This window comes from Camelina sativa, chromosome 8 (genome assembly GCF_000633955.1).
Source record: "Camelina sativa cultivar DH55 chromosome 8, Cs, whole genome shotgun sequence".
Classification (NCBI taxonomy): Eukaryota; Viridiplantae; Streptophyta; class Magnoliopsida; order Brassicales; family Brassicaceae; genus Camelina; species Camelina sativa.
In genome coordinates, this window is record NC_025692.1 from 21,381,305 (window position 1) to 21,393,267 (window position 11,963).

At 35.2% G+C, this 11,963-nt stretch overlaps 3 protein-coding genes and 1 pseudogene across 3 annotated transcripts in view; all 4 read right to left on the reverse strand.

Moving 5' to 3' along the window:
- LOC104709783 (putative cullin-like protein 2) lies at positions 1,585-3,727 on the reverse strand. The gene is made up of 5 exons (XM_010426343.1): positions 3,638-3,727; positions 2,276-2,350; positions 1,980-2,189; positions 1,825-1,902; positions 1,585-1,665 (listed from the first exon to the last, which is right to left on the reverse strand). The coding sequence occupies exons 1-5, from the start codon at positions 3,725-3,727 to the stop codon at positions 1,585-1,587; spliced, it is 534 nt and encodes a 177-aa protein (XP_010424645.1).
- LOC104709784 lies at positions 4,360-5,337 on the reverse strand (annotated as a pseudogene).
- Positions 9,399-11,140, reverse strand: LOC104709785 (AN1-type zinc finger protein 4-like). Its single transcript, XM_010426344.1, has 2 exons — positions 10,256-11,140; positions 9,399-9,499 (listed from the first exon to the last, which is right to left on the reverse strand). Exons 1-2 carry the CDS (start codon positions 11,138-11,140, stop codon positions 9,422-9,424), a joined length of 963 nt encoding a protein of 320 aa, XP_010424646.1. The 3' UTR covers positions 9,399-9,421.
- LOC104707788 overlaps positions 11,690-11,963 on the reverse strand; it is a 1,530-nt gene continuing 1,256 nt past the window's right edge. The window contains exon 2 of the mRNA XM_010424212.1: positions 11,690-11,893. Coding sequence (XP_010422514.1) covers positions 11,690-11,893 — 204 coding nt within the window. The remainder of the gene's footprint in view (positions 11,894-11,963) is intronic.

Here is an 11,963-nt window from a genome sequence, read left to right on the forward strand (position 1 = left end):
TAACATATTGCTTTAAATTAGGTAGATAGATTTTAGGAAATTTGAAATTAATATTATCAAATAAGGAAATGATTGTGTTTGGTTGTAAGGATTGTAGAGAATTTAATTGAGACTTGTTTGGATACAAAGATAAAAAAAGATGGCACAAAAATGTACTTCAAAAATGTTAAGATAGATAACATTGAACAAATAGCGTTGTACGTATCTCCATAGAAATCTGAGAAAGATTGCACTTATAGATTGACCAGTGTTCTAAAACGCGCTATGCGCTTGCTACGCGGTGGACAAACGCCTAGTGCCTAACCGTATATGCGGGTGCCTAAGCGGAATCTAGGCGGATTATATATTTTAGATATATAAATATATATTTATATAAAAATAATATTTACATATATATATAGGATGAAAACTTATACACTTTAATTTTAGAAAAACATAAAACAAAAAGATAGTATCAAATATTATATTCAATTAACTCTTATCTATCAAAATAGTTTAGAATCTATAATAATCTCACATTTTAAACAAAAAAAAAACATAATCCATTCAAAAACTTGTAAAATTGACAAAATGTAAGTTTATACTTACTTTGGAACCAAATTAAATTTCATAAGTTTAGACTTTAGAGGCTAATTATAATATTTATTTGAAACAAAAATATTATTTTAAAAAATATTTAATTACAGTATTTTTTTTACTATTTTAGTCAATACACCGCCTAAAATCCGTACAGGCGTCCGCTTAGACCGCATAATGTCCGCCTAAACGCTATTAGGCATTCGAATTATTTAAAACCGCCTAAATTACCGTATAGCTAAAATTCAAAACGTTCGGTCACTGCATAGCGTATAACCGCCGCCTAGACACCCGCGTAGGCCGCATTTTAGAACACTGAGATTAACCGTCATTCACTCGGAAGGTAATTAAATTGAATAAGGAACTTAATTAAAACTTACCAAGAGGGTTTAGTGTCCCAAACGGAGTCGTATTCTAGAGATAGATTGTCTAAGAGACCTTCCATGTTATCAACTACGGCTATGGGAATAATGCTCGGAGAACTAAACCACTAATTTGTGAAAATCCTATTCGTATTGTCTTTCTTTCTATTTTTAATGAAAAATATAACATGGAAATGATATAATTTTTGCGTTCCTGCAATCAACCATTAATAAAACAGCTTGCAATTCAGTAATCCAACTTTATGCATTTCCACAAAAACGTAGTATAAACAAAAAAAATTGAGTGTCTGAATGTAACAAGTAAAATAATATGAACCTGGTTAGCTGCTGCGTCTTGAACTTGTTTTATAAGGGCATTGCCTTCTGCAGTCATATGCTGTCATGTAGCAAAGTAAAAATGAGAATCAAAATTTATGTCATGTAGAAAATTAACTAGTAATAAAAACCTGCGAGAATATGTCTGAAAAAGCTTCCAGCCAGTCTGGAATTTTATGATAAAGATTGTACAATCTGGAGAGATCATCCATCTGAAAGTATATAGCAATGCTCCGTTGAAAAGAGATTTGAGATAATAATCGGTTAACAATATAATTATAACACACAAAAACTGGCTTTCCTTGTTTTTTTAGAGCAATGCAAGGCACCCTAAGTGCTCTTCTTCTTGAAGCTCTTTCGGAGCCATAACCAACAATTGATTTAGTAGTGCCTGCATCATTCACAAATAAACAAGCAAGCCAATCACTATCAGTGCTAATTATGAAATACGCTTGTATCCCGTTCAAAGTACTATCAGAAAATAAACATATCTTCAAAGTTGAAAGGTGAATTTTTCAGCAAACATTGTAGATAACGTATTATAACTAACCTGAACTAGCTTGGGCACAGTTCTAAAATGAAGGTAGTGAATGGCTCTCTCCCTCTCCTTGTTAAGGCACTCCTCAGTCTGCATTATAAAATTACTCACATTAATAAATACATACTTTCCTGACATCAAATGAAAACACAATCCTGGAGACGTGCCTTTAGCATGTAATTAGGGAAAGAATGTTCCTTGTCTTCGATCCAGCTTCTCGCCTTTTCAGAATAGTAAAGTTTGGTACGCTGAAGGACGAAGCGCTCAAAATCCTGTTTGTATCTGTCCATCTTTCCCATCTCAATCTCAACATAGACATCTAACACATTTTTTATAATTGCCCTATCAATCTGTTTATCCTCGCGTTCTTTATGAATCTGGTGATACAAATTGTGTTAGATAGAAACTGAATCAGGTAGAACCAGAGTTATTCAATTAATTGCAGCACAAATACCATACTTACAAGAGTTCGTACATCCTTGGAAGGGGTTTCCTTGCAATGAAGTGCTGGTCCACATAGGAGAGGAAATGGGATAACCTGTTAACCTTAACTTTGTGATTAGACCACTTTAGAACAAGGTCTTTCAGGAGATTTTCACCCTCTTTCTTACTTACAGAGGGCAACACCTAACCAGAAAAAAAAAAAAAGTGAACATGAGTCCTTCAAGAATAAGGCCAAACGCAAAATATTTAGCTTATCACGTCTGACTAAGATATAAATTTGATATGATGTATTAATTGTGTTTGGTAAAATATTTAGTTCTATACATTAAAATGTAAAACTTCAAATATGGTTTATTATAATGGTATAGATATTTAAATTGTATTTCCTTTGTACTTTCTCTTTGGGTTAAGCACAAAGATTAATAAACAATAAATATTTTTTCATTTATAAAACTTCAATCAATAAGAACATCTAAAAGTTTTTTCACCTAAAACGAAACTACATTGTTTTCTCTTTCAACATCAGAATAGTAACTTAGTTGCAGATAAACAAATTTTGTTTTGAAAAAAAAAACGAATTATCAAACTATATTGTTTTCTATATGTAGTTTTTTCAAATTCTTCACTGTCTAAATAAAATATATTTTTAGTTCATCATTCTTATTTTCACTTGTATTATGTAAGTTTTATTATCAAGTTTTTATAAATAAAAAAATGTATAGTATATAGTGGATATTGATTAGTGGTTGTGTTTATCTAGACTTTTTTTTCTTAGCCACTTTGAAAGAAAAAAATGAAATAAAAATAGAAAATAGTTAAGATTACATGAAAAAATGATTATGCATTGCATGGGGTCAAAGGCATAGATCAATCATGTAATATTTGGGTCATTATGAAATCTTTAAGCACTCTTTTTGTCATGAGGTCAGTCAAATAACACACAAGCTTCTCTTCTTAGCTTAAATAAAATATACTTTTAGTTCATCGTTTCTAATTTTTAGTTGCATGAAGTACCTTTTACTCTCAACTGATTTCGTGTGCGCAGATGTTACTTAAAATAACATTGAACAGATAAGTGCAACGCATAATATTTTCCTTAATCAGTTTTACACACTATCAAATTAGTTTGCCATTGACCAATTCTTAATCTACCCAAAAGAAAGCTTATTTTGCTTAAGACTCTAAGAAATTCCCAAACGGCCAAACAACATGTTTGCCCTATAATCACAATATATAGGATACTTCCTATAACCTACTTTCCTATTCAAGGATAAGTCCAAATCTTCTTTGTAGATATGAATATATTTTGGCTCCAATCGAAGAGTCTTCAATAGTATAGCCACGTTACTGCCGCGAACCTCTTTTTTAGAGTCCTACAGACCAGTCTTATAGCAACCGAAGTCTTCATGCTTTCACGTATATCCATAAAAACCTGAGAAAGATTGCTATTTTCTCTTCTGCTAAAAACCATTTTGTGTGGTTATCATATAACACTAGCTCATATATAATCACCGACCATGAGAACCTGCACATATTGGTTATTTCTCGGCCGCCTATAAAAGTGTATGTAAACATCTTTGTTCAAGAATTGCTTGCTGATATTATATGGACTGTTCATCCACAAACTACTGCAATACATGCGTCCAAGAATCGCAAAAAGACAGCTTTTTAAATCATATCCCGAGGCCAAAACAGAGCAAAAACAGAATCAAATCATAGGTACGTACGTTTTTGCTATATAGCTTCAGTTCTTTCACAACAATTCACAGGAGAACTCATTTAAGGAGATATCGAACTCGACACTACTCACAGTGTAGCATTTCACTTGCTATTTGGCTTAGAAACCTTTGATAGACTTAAAACTCACATGAGCGTGCATCGCAGTCTTCATGGCTCTGGAAACATCCTAACAAACGAGAACTTTTGAACCCATAACTTCAAGAAAAATACTGAAAGCTGTAACAAAAATGTGTTTATTATAGGTTTCAACAAAGTACCATATAGTTATTGTTCTATGTATAAGAAGAAAATATTGGCAGTTTGGTACAAGGCTTCAAGAAAGACTAAGAGCTACAAGGAAACTAGAGGAGACTGCCAAAGAGTTTAAGCCTGATTAATTCGGATTATCTCAATGGTATCGCCGTCAACAACAAGGTTCCACATGAATGACTCAGTTTCGGTCAATATTAGCTCTCTGATTATAAAGTAATACCCTTCGTGAGGCAGATTTAGCTCACCCTTCTCTTGCAACTTAACAAGCTCTTTCCTCAGTTCTTCAACTTTATCATTTGCGTTAACCACCACTGGAATCATCCTGGTCTCTTGAGATGGCTGCACAAATACTGTCAGGTTCCTCGGGATGGTCTTGATCTTCTTCGTCACAGGAGAATCTAAAATTCTAAGGACCTCTTTTACTGAGTCTGACGGTGAAGATCTCTTGGTTTTAACCACCTGATTCATCTTTCTTCTGCTTCCAACCGTCACAGGCACCAAATCTTGAGGTCCAAGTAACCCATCAAGTGAATATGACGGTCATGATGATCCGCTGTCGATTCTCCTCGCCATGACTCTTTGGATTGTAACAGGCCTATCATGTTGGTTCTTCTTACAGATTTGTTCCATCGTAAAATCTCCATCCCCACCGTAACTGGTCTCTTCAGATGAGTTTGATGAAGCACTTGATTGCCCTGTTTGATGGAGCACTTGGTTATTCTTACCCTGCGGCGAATCTTGAATTCCAAGGAAGCCTTTCATTGAGTCTTTGTTGCTCATCACAGGAAAATCTTGATGAATAGGATTTGATGGAGATTGCTCGGTTTGAGGCACTCGATCGTCGTTGACGTTCTGATTAGGATTGTCGTCCGGAGAGATGTAGAGAAAGAGACGAGAGTTTCCTAGGATATGGCAAAATCGTATCTTAAATTGGTCTTGAAGAACTTTGCCTTTGAAGAAAAGGGTTTGTTTGCAAACAGGGATACCTTGAGCCTTCTCGATCTTCTGTTTTATGATTAACAGTGTATCCAAGAAATCAACATCAATGGAGAACGATGAGTCACTTTCAGTATCGATGAGCAACTTCATAATCGTATCAATGGTGTTTCAAGATCAGTAGGGATTGGTGAAGAGGAGAAGATCAAAGAGATCAGAAGTGATGATTTGTGACCAAAGTGTTTATTCGTTAAGCATTGAAATGATCTAACGGTTATCGAAGTGTTTAAATGATCTAACGGTTAACGGTTAACGGTTATCTCCTTACTGATATGATCTAACGGTTCGATTTCTTCAAATGGGTTTAAAACGCAGCGCTTTGATTAAAAATATTAGTTTCGGCCCATGTAGTTGCTCCATTTGAAGGTAAGCTCTTGAATGTTAGTAGATTCTACAATAGTTTTCAGATTTTTTTTTTTCAAAAACCTAATCTTTCACTCTTCAAGATTTTAATCTAAATAGATTTTCTAAAAAATAGGGAAACTAGTTTTTAGGTTTTCTTAAATATTTTTAATAGAAACCAAAATCCACTTATTTTGATATTTTAAGAAAATGCTGACTATCCTTCTCCATTTCTTTGTTTCTTTTGTAAATAGAAAATTAAAAAAAAAAAATCAAAAACTAAAAACCAAAAACTCAAAAAACCAAAAAACTATAATCTAAAAACTATTTAAAAACCAACAACCATTCATGGCCTTAGTTTTAGTTCATCTTTTTAACCTTTTCAATATTTTATAATCTTTATTTATGAAAAAATGTATAGTATAACTTGATTAGTGGTTGTGTTTAACTTACTTACAACAAAAGTATATATATATATATATGTATAAATATATATATATATATATATATATATATATATGTGTAATTAAGAACAATTTTTTAAAAAATGTAACCAAGAAAATAATACATGATATGTCTTAAAGAAGGGAAAAAATCAATATGGAAGAAGATGTGGTACATATTTCTTAGCCATTTTGAAAGAAAAAAATATATATAAAAACGGAAAGAGAGTTACGATTAAACGAGAAAATGATTATGCATGCATGGGGTCAAAGGCATAGATGACAAATCGATCATAGAATATTTGGATCATCAGAATCTTTAAACGCTCTTTTTCGTCATGAAAAATGAAAGCTATATTAAGAGCCACCAGGAACACGTCCGTTAAAAACCCACATGCAAAAGATTCTAGACATTTATTTACAAAAAAAAAGATTCTAGACATTACCCACATGCAAAAGAGAACAGGTCAGCACGAAGAACCAACATTATCGGCCTGTGAAAATCCAAAGGATCATGGCAAGGAGAATCGACAATGGATCATCACGACCGTCATATTCACTTGATAAGTTACTTGACCCTCAAGATTTGCCGCCTGTGACGTTTGTTGGAAGCAAAAGAAACGGAATGCCATATTCACTTGATAAGTTACTTGGCCCTCAAGATTTGCCGCCTGTGACGTTTGTTGGAAGCAAAAGAAACGGAATGCCCGCATCTACACCAATACCCGCACGCCGGTCGAATGTTTGTTCCACTCCCTGGACAGACGGATTCGAAACACATGCCTAGCTAGGAACCATATTCCGAAGCTCCAAGGTTTGCTTGCGTTGTGGTTTCGAAGTTACTCTCTTTAATTTTCCTAGTTGTTTTTCTTGTACCGGGTTTGTTCACCCCAGAGATCGTTGCTGCTTAGGCACCTTGTACTCTAAACTATGTTATGTTCGGAAGTAAAAATATCAAACCAGAAATTTTATTAAAAAAAAAAAAACAGGAATCAAGAAGTGGTTCAAACCGAGCAAACGTCAGACTCAGTCAAAGAGGTCATGAATCAAGTGCCTGTGAAGAAGAGGATCAAGAGACCAGCCCAATGAAGCTAACATTGACTTAAAATACTTTTAACTTTAGATATATATAGATGCCAATGTCACCTGACTCGATGATGGGTGCATCTATTTATATATAATAGAGAATGGCCAAGAGGATTTCAAACAATACTACACTTGTTTTTTTGTTACCATTTTTGTTATACGGCTAGTCTTTTTTTGTTTCTCCCATTTTTGGAAAATTTTAAGCTGTTTATATTGTCAGCATAAAACATGTTAGGAAGTTGGATAGGCCTATATTGAAGACATTTCTTTTGGTGGCTGAATGTTTTTTTTAGCTTGGAATAGCAAAATCATGAGACGTTGTGGGAGTGGAAGTTGATGTGCTGCTTCTACGTAACGAGAAAAGTACAAATTTTTACGCATTAATATGGTATTGATCACAATGATCACGTTTTCTTTCTCCTGTTTTTTTTTTCCGCAGCCTTGTTGCTAGAATTTGAGATATACAGTACATTATTATTTATGTGTAACAAATATGTATTTTTAATATCATAAGTTGAAAGGTTTAAAAATGTTATATTACAGTCTATTTATGTAAATTTTGAGTTAAGTATGTCCAACCACACTAGGAAGCTTTGGTTAATTGAAAGCAATGGGAAATTATGATTGGTTCTTAATCTTTTCGGTTCATTTACTCAACCGATCTTTTCTGAAACAAACAAATTACCTTGAATGATTATTTATAGGTTTTCACACAAAACATTACAAAATACAATAAAATTAAAGGTACAAAGCACAAGCGGCGGTATGAGTAACTAACCAAACCAAAACAGACAAGAATAGTGAAACAACTCATTACAACAATAATATAATAAAAGATACATCAATCACATGGAGTGATAATTCAAGGATTCGATGTAGTTGTAGAAGGCGGAGGGGAGAAGTACGGAATATTAATGGATGGGAGATTAGTCGGAAGAGAAGGAATTACTGTCGGAAATGAAGGTAAAGTTGGCATTGGAGGCATTGCAGTGGGAATTGTGGGAAGGTTTGGTTGTGGCAAACTTGATGGCATTGTGGGAAGAGTTGGTAGTGTTGGTTGTGGCAGTGTTGACGGCAATGGAGGTAGTCCCATTGTCGGGATAGGCAGATTTGGAATTTGAGGAAGAGGTTGTTGCTGGAGAAGCTTTCGCGAGGCCGAGCAAGTGTTGATCGTATTAAAGAATGAGAGACTCACTAGAAAAGCAATGAGAAAGAACTTGTATGATACCATTTTGGGTGTGTTAATGAATCTCTGATTATGGCTAAGCCTCCTTAAATGCTTCACTTGTATTGCTTTGTGCTGATGAGAAATTTAAAGATGTGCGATTGAGTTTATATAGTGGCAGGATTACAAATATATGGTTTTTGGTAGGTGTATTTTACGGTTTCGGTATGGTTGGCTTGAGCTTTTGTTAGTTCAACTTATTGTGTTTTTTAAAGATTATATTGTCAATCCATGGATTTTTATTGAAGGTTAGTTCAACAATCAAAACCCTCCGACTCTAGTACACGTTGCTACCTAATAACCAAACTTTAAAGTTTAATAAAAAGTTTAAACTATCCTTTTGAGCTTACTGCACAGTCATACACTATATCAACAGATGAAAGATTCTAAACATTACCCACATGCAAAAGATTCTAGACAACAACAAAAAAAAAGAAAAAAAAAAAAGAGAAGTAAACATATAAGAAAAGACCTGTTACGTAGCATTTTTAACGGGAAAATTACCAAAAAGTTTCAACGTTCAACATAATCAAAATTGCCGTAGTTACAGATTATTGCCTATTGCCATTGATATTGCAAGAGGATTATATTTATTTTTCTTCTATAAAAAAAAGTAAAAAGATGCATCCTCCTTTGATGCCACATAGACACGCCCAAATGTGTTTGGATATCTTGGTAGGTGGCATAAACAAGTTTTTGCATTTTTTATGCAACAAAAAAATTGACATGTGATTGAAGACATTAGATCTTATGTACCTCTTCTTATATATATGCCAGATTATCAAAACGTTTCAAAATTTTCATTTTGATAATCTTATTAGAAAGTAGAAACCTTTGAGGAGAATATAGAAAGCTTGAACTTAAGTTTGATTGATTTGCTCTTTTCGTCACTTCAATTTCACTATTGGGCCTTTTTATTAGGCTTTTGGCCTACCAAAAATGATAACTCATGAATCAATACTAATGTAAGTCTTTTGTCCCACATCGGTCACTCTACTCATTTTGTGTTGGTTTATATATGACACGAAATGGAGTGTTTGACGTCGAGCTAAGTAACGAGAGCTTGTAACCTAAGTGGGGACTATAAGATGGTGGGACACTGAGTCGTTTCCTCAGGTCGGTTCTGGTGACGGCATGTTTCTGAGCTGCCCAGTCCAAGCTGTGAGTAATCCGTGTGGGTTGAGCGAAGGCTTAGCTCAGGCGGGTTCTAAAGTTGGAGGGCAATGCGTGAGGCTGGCTTCACAGAGCAGCGATTACTTCCCGCTTACAGCAGTGGACGGATCACAGCTCAGCGCCGCCCAGAATCACTATGGCCTCTTGGTTCGACCTCAGCTGAACCACCATTTTTTTCTAGCTTTTTATGCTTTAAGAGGGAACACAAATCATCAGACTTCGAAGAAGTCAAAATGACTTTAGGAAAAGAGGAGACTGCAAAAGAGCTGAACATTCAATTGGTAAACATGTATCATAACCCAAGTAGCAGAGTGTTTTTAGGAATTGTGAATTTTAGTTTATAAGTAAAGCGAGAAACTTTACTGTCTTTTGCCCTGTTTTGTCAACAAAGAATCAACATCTGATCTTTAAACTTGTTTCTGTAATGCCAAGATCTTTAAAGTATCAGACCATTCGAATGCACAGAGCTTAAACTAACTCAACAAGGACTAGTTTCTCTTCTTGGTAAATACATACATGTCTTAGCATATTTGCAGAAAGCTGTAAACTTTGAACGAAGTAAGAAAACTTTAAAGCTATAAGAAAAGTAGGAAACTGCAGCAGAGAGTTTAAGCTCCATTAATGATCAAAGAGACAGAGGTCAAGAATAAACAACTAAGCGAGAAATCTTAATTGTATCGCCCTCAGCAACACCGTACCGGAAGAATGTCCTAGTTTCGGCCAATGGTTTCTGTTTGTGAACAAAGTAATACCCTTGGGGAGGCAGATCTAACTCACCCCTCTTTTGCATCTCAACCAGCTCTTTCCTCAGTTCTTTAATTCTATCATTTGCGTTAACCTCCATTCGAATCTTTCTGGTCTCCTCATATGGTGGCTGCACGTACACTGTTAGCTTCATAGGGCTGGTCTTGATCATCTTCTTCACAGGCACTTGAATGTTCATGACCTCTTTGACTGAGTCTGACGTTGAAGATTGCTCGGTTTGAACCACTTCTTGATTCCTTTTTCTTTTGCTTCCAACAAACGTCACAGGCGGAAAATCTTGAGGGGCAAGTAACTCATCAAGTGAATACGACGGTCGTGATGATCCGTTATCGATTCTCCTTGCCATGATCCTTTGGACAGGGCGATAATGTTGGCTCTTCTTGCAGACCTGTTCCCTAGGCGGCAAAGCTCTATCCCCACCATAACTGCTCTCTCCAAATGAGTTTGACGGTAATCGAGATTGCTCTGTTTGATGGAAAACTTGGTTGTTCTTACCCTGCGGCGAATCTTGAATCCCAAGGAACCCTTTCATTGAGTCTTTGTTGCTCACAACAGGCAAATCTTGATTGTTAACGTACCCATGAATTGGATGTGATGGAGATTGCTCGGTTTGATCGTGGTTGTTCTGATTAGGGTTGTCTTCCGGAGAGATGTAGAGAAAGAGACGAGAGTTTTCTAGGATATGGCAAATTCGTATCTTAAATTGGTCTTGAAGAACACTGCCTTGGAAGAGAAGGGTTTGTTTGCAAACAGGGATACCTTGAGCCTTCTCGATCTTCTGTTTTGTGGTTAACAGTGTATCCAAGAAATCAACATCAATGGAGAACGATGAGTCACTTTCAGTATCTATGAGCAACTTCATAATCGTATCAATGGTGTTTCAAGATCAGTAGAGATTGGTGAAGAAGAGAAGATACAGAGAGATCAGAAAGTGATGATGATTTGTGAGTGAGTTGTGACCAAAGTGTTTATTCGTTAAGTTGGTTTAAATAGCACTTACTGATTTGATCTTAACCGTCAATTTCTCTCCTTACTAATTTGATCCAACGGTTGCATTAAGCATTCTTGAAATCAAGAATGCTTACTCATTTGTCATTTCTCCTTACTAATTTCTCTCCTTTAGTAGTAGTTTTTAAGATCTTCCGAAGTGTATAATTTGTGTTAAGCAAGAAACTTCAATAAAGACATTGCAGAGAGTTAAGTTGGAATCATGATCAGTTAAAAGAAGGTATGATGCTTTTGTGTCCCCTAGATTAAGTTTTTAGCTTACTTGGAGATGGGTCTTGAACAGGTTTGTTTATCAGATTTGAACAATAATGTACCATATAGGTTCTCTTTTTTTTTTACTAAAGTGTATGTGAAATTAGGAATACAATTAGCCAAAAAAATAAAAAATTCATAATCCAAAAAATTAAGAGCCACCGGAAACACTTCCATTGAAAATCTCAATTGTATCGCCGTGATCAACACGGTGCCACCGGAAAGACCGGTCATCATCCATTACATTCTGTTTGTATATAAAGAAATAGTCATCTTGAGGCAGATTTAACTGAAACCTCTGTTGAATCTTAGCCAGCTCTTTCCTCAGCTCTCCAACGTTATCACCTGCGTTCACCTCCACTGGAATCTTCCTAGTCCCGCATTTAGGCAGCACCATTACTCTCAGCTTCTTCAGGGGATTGTTG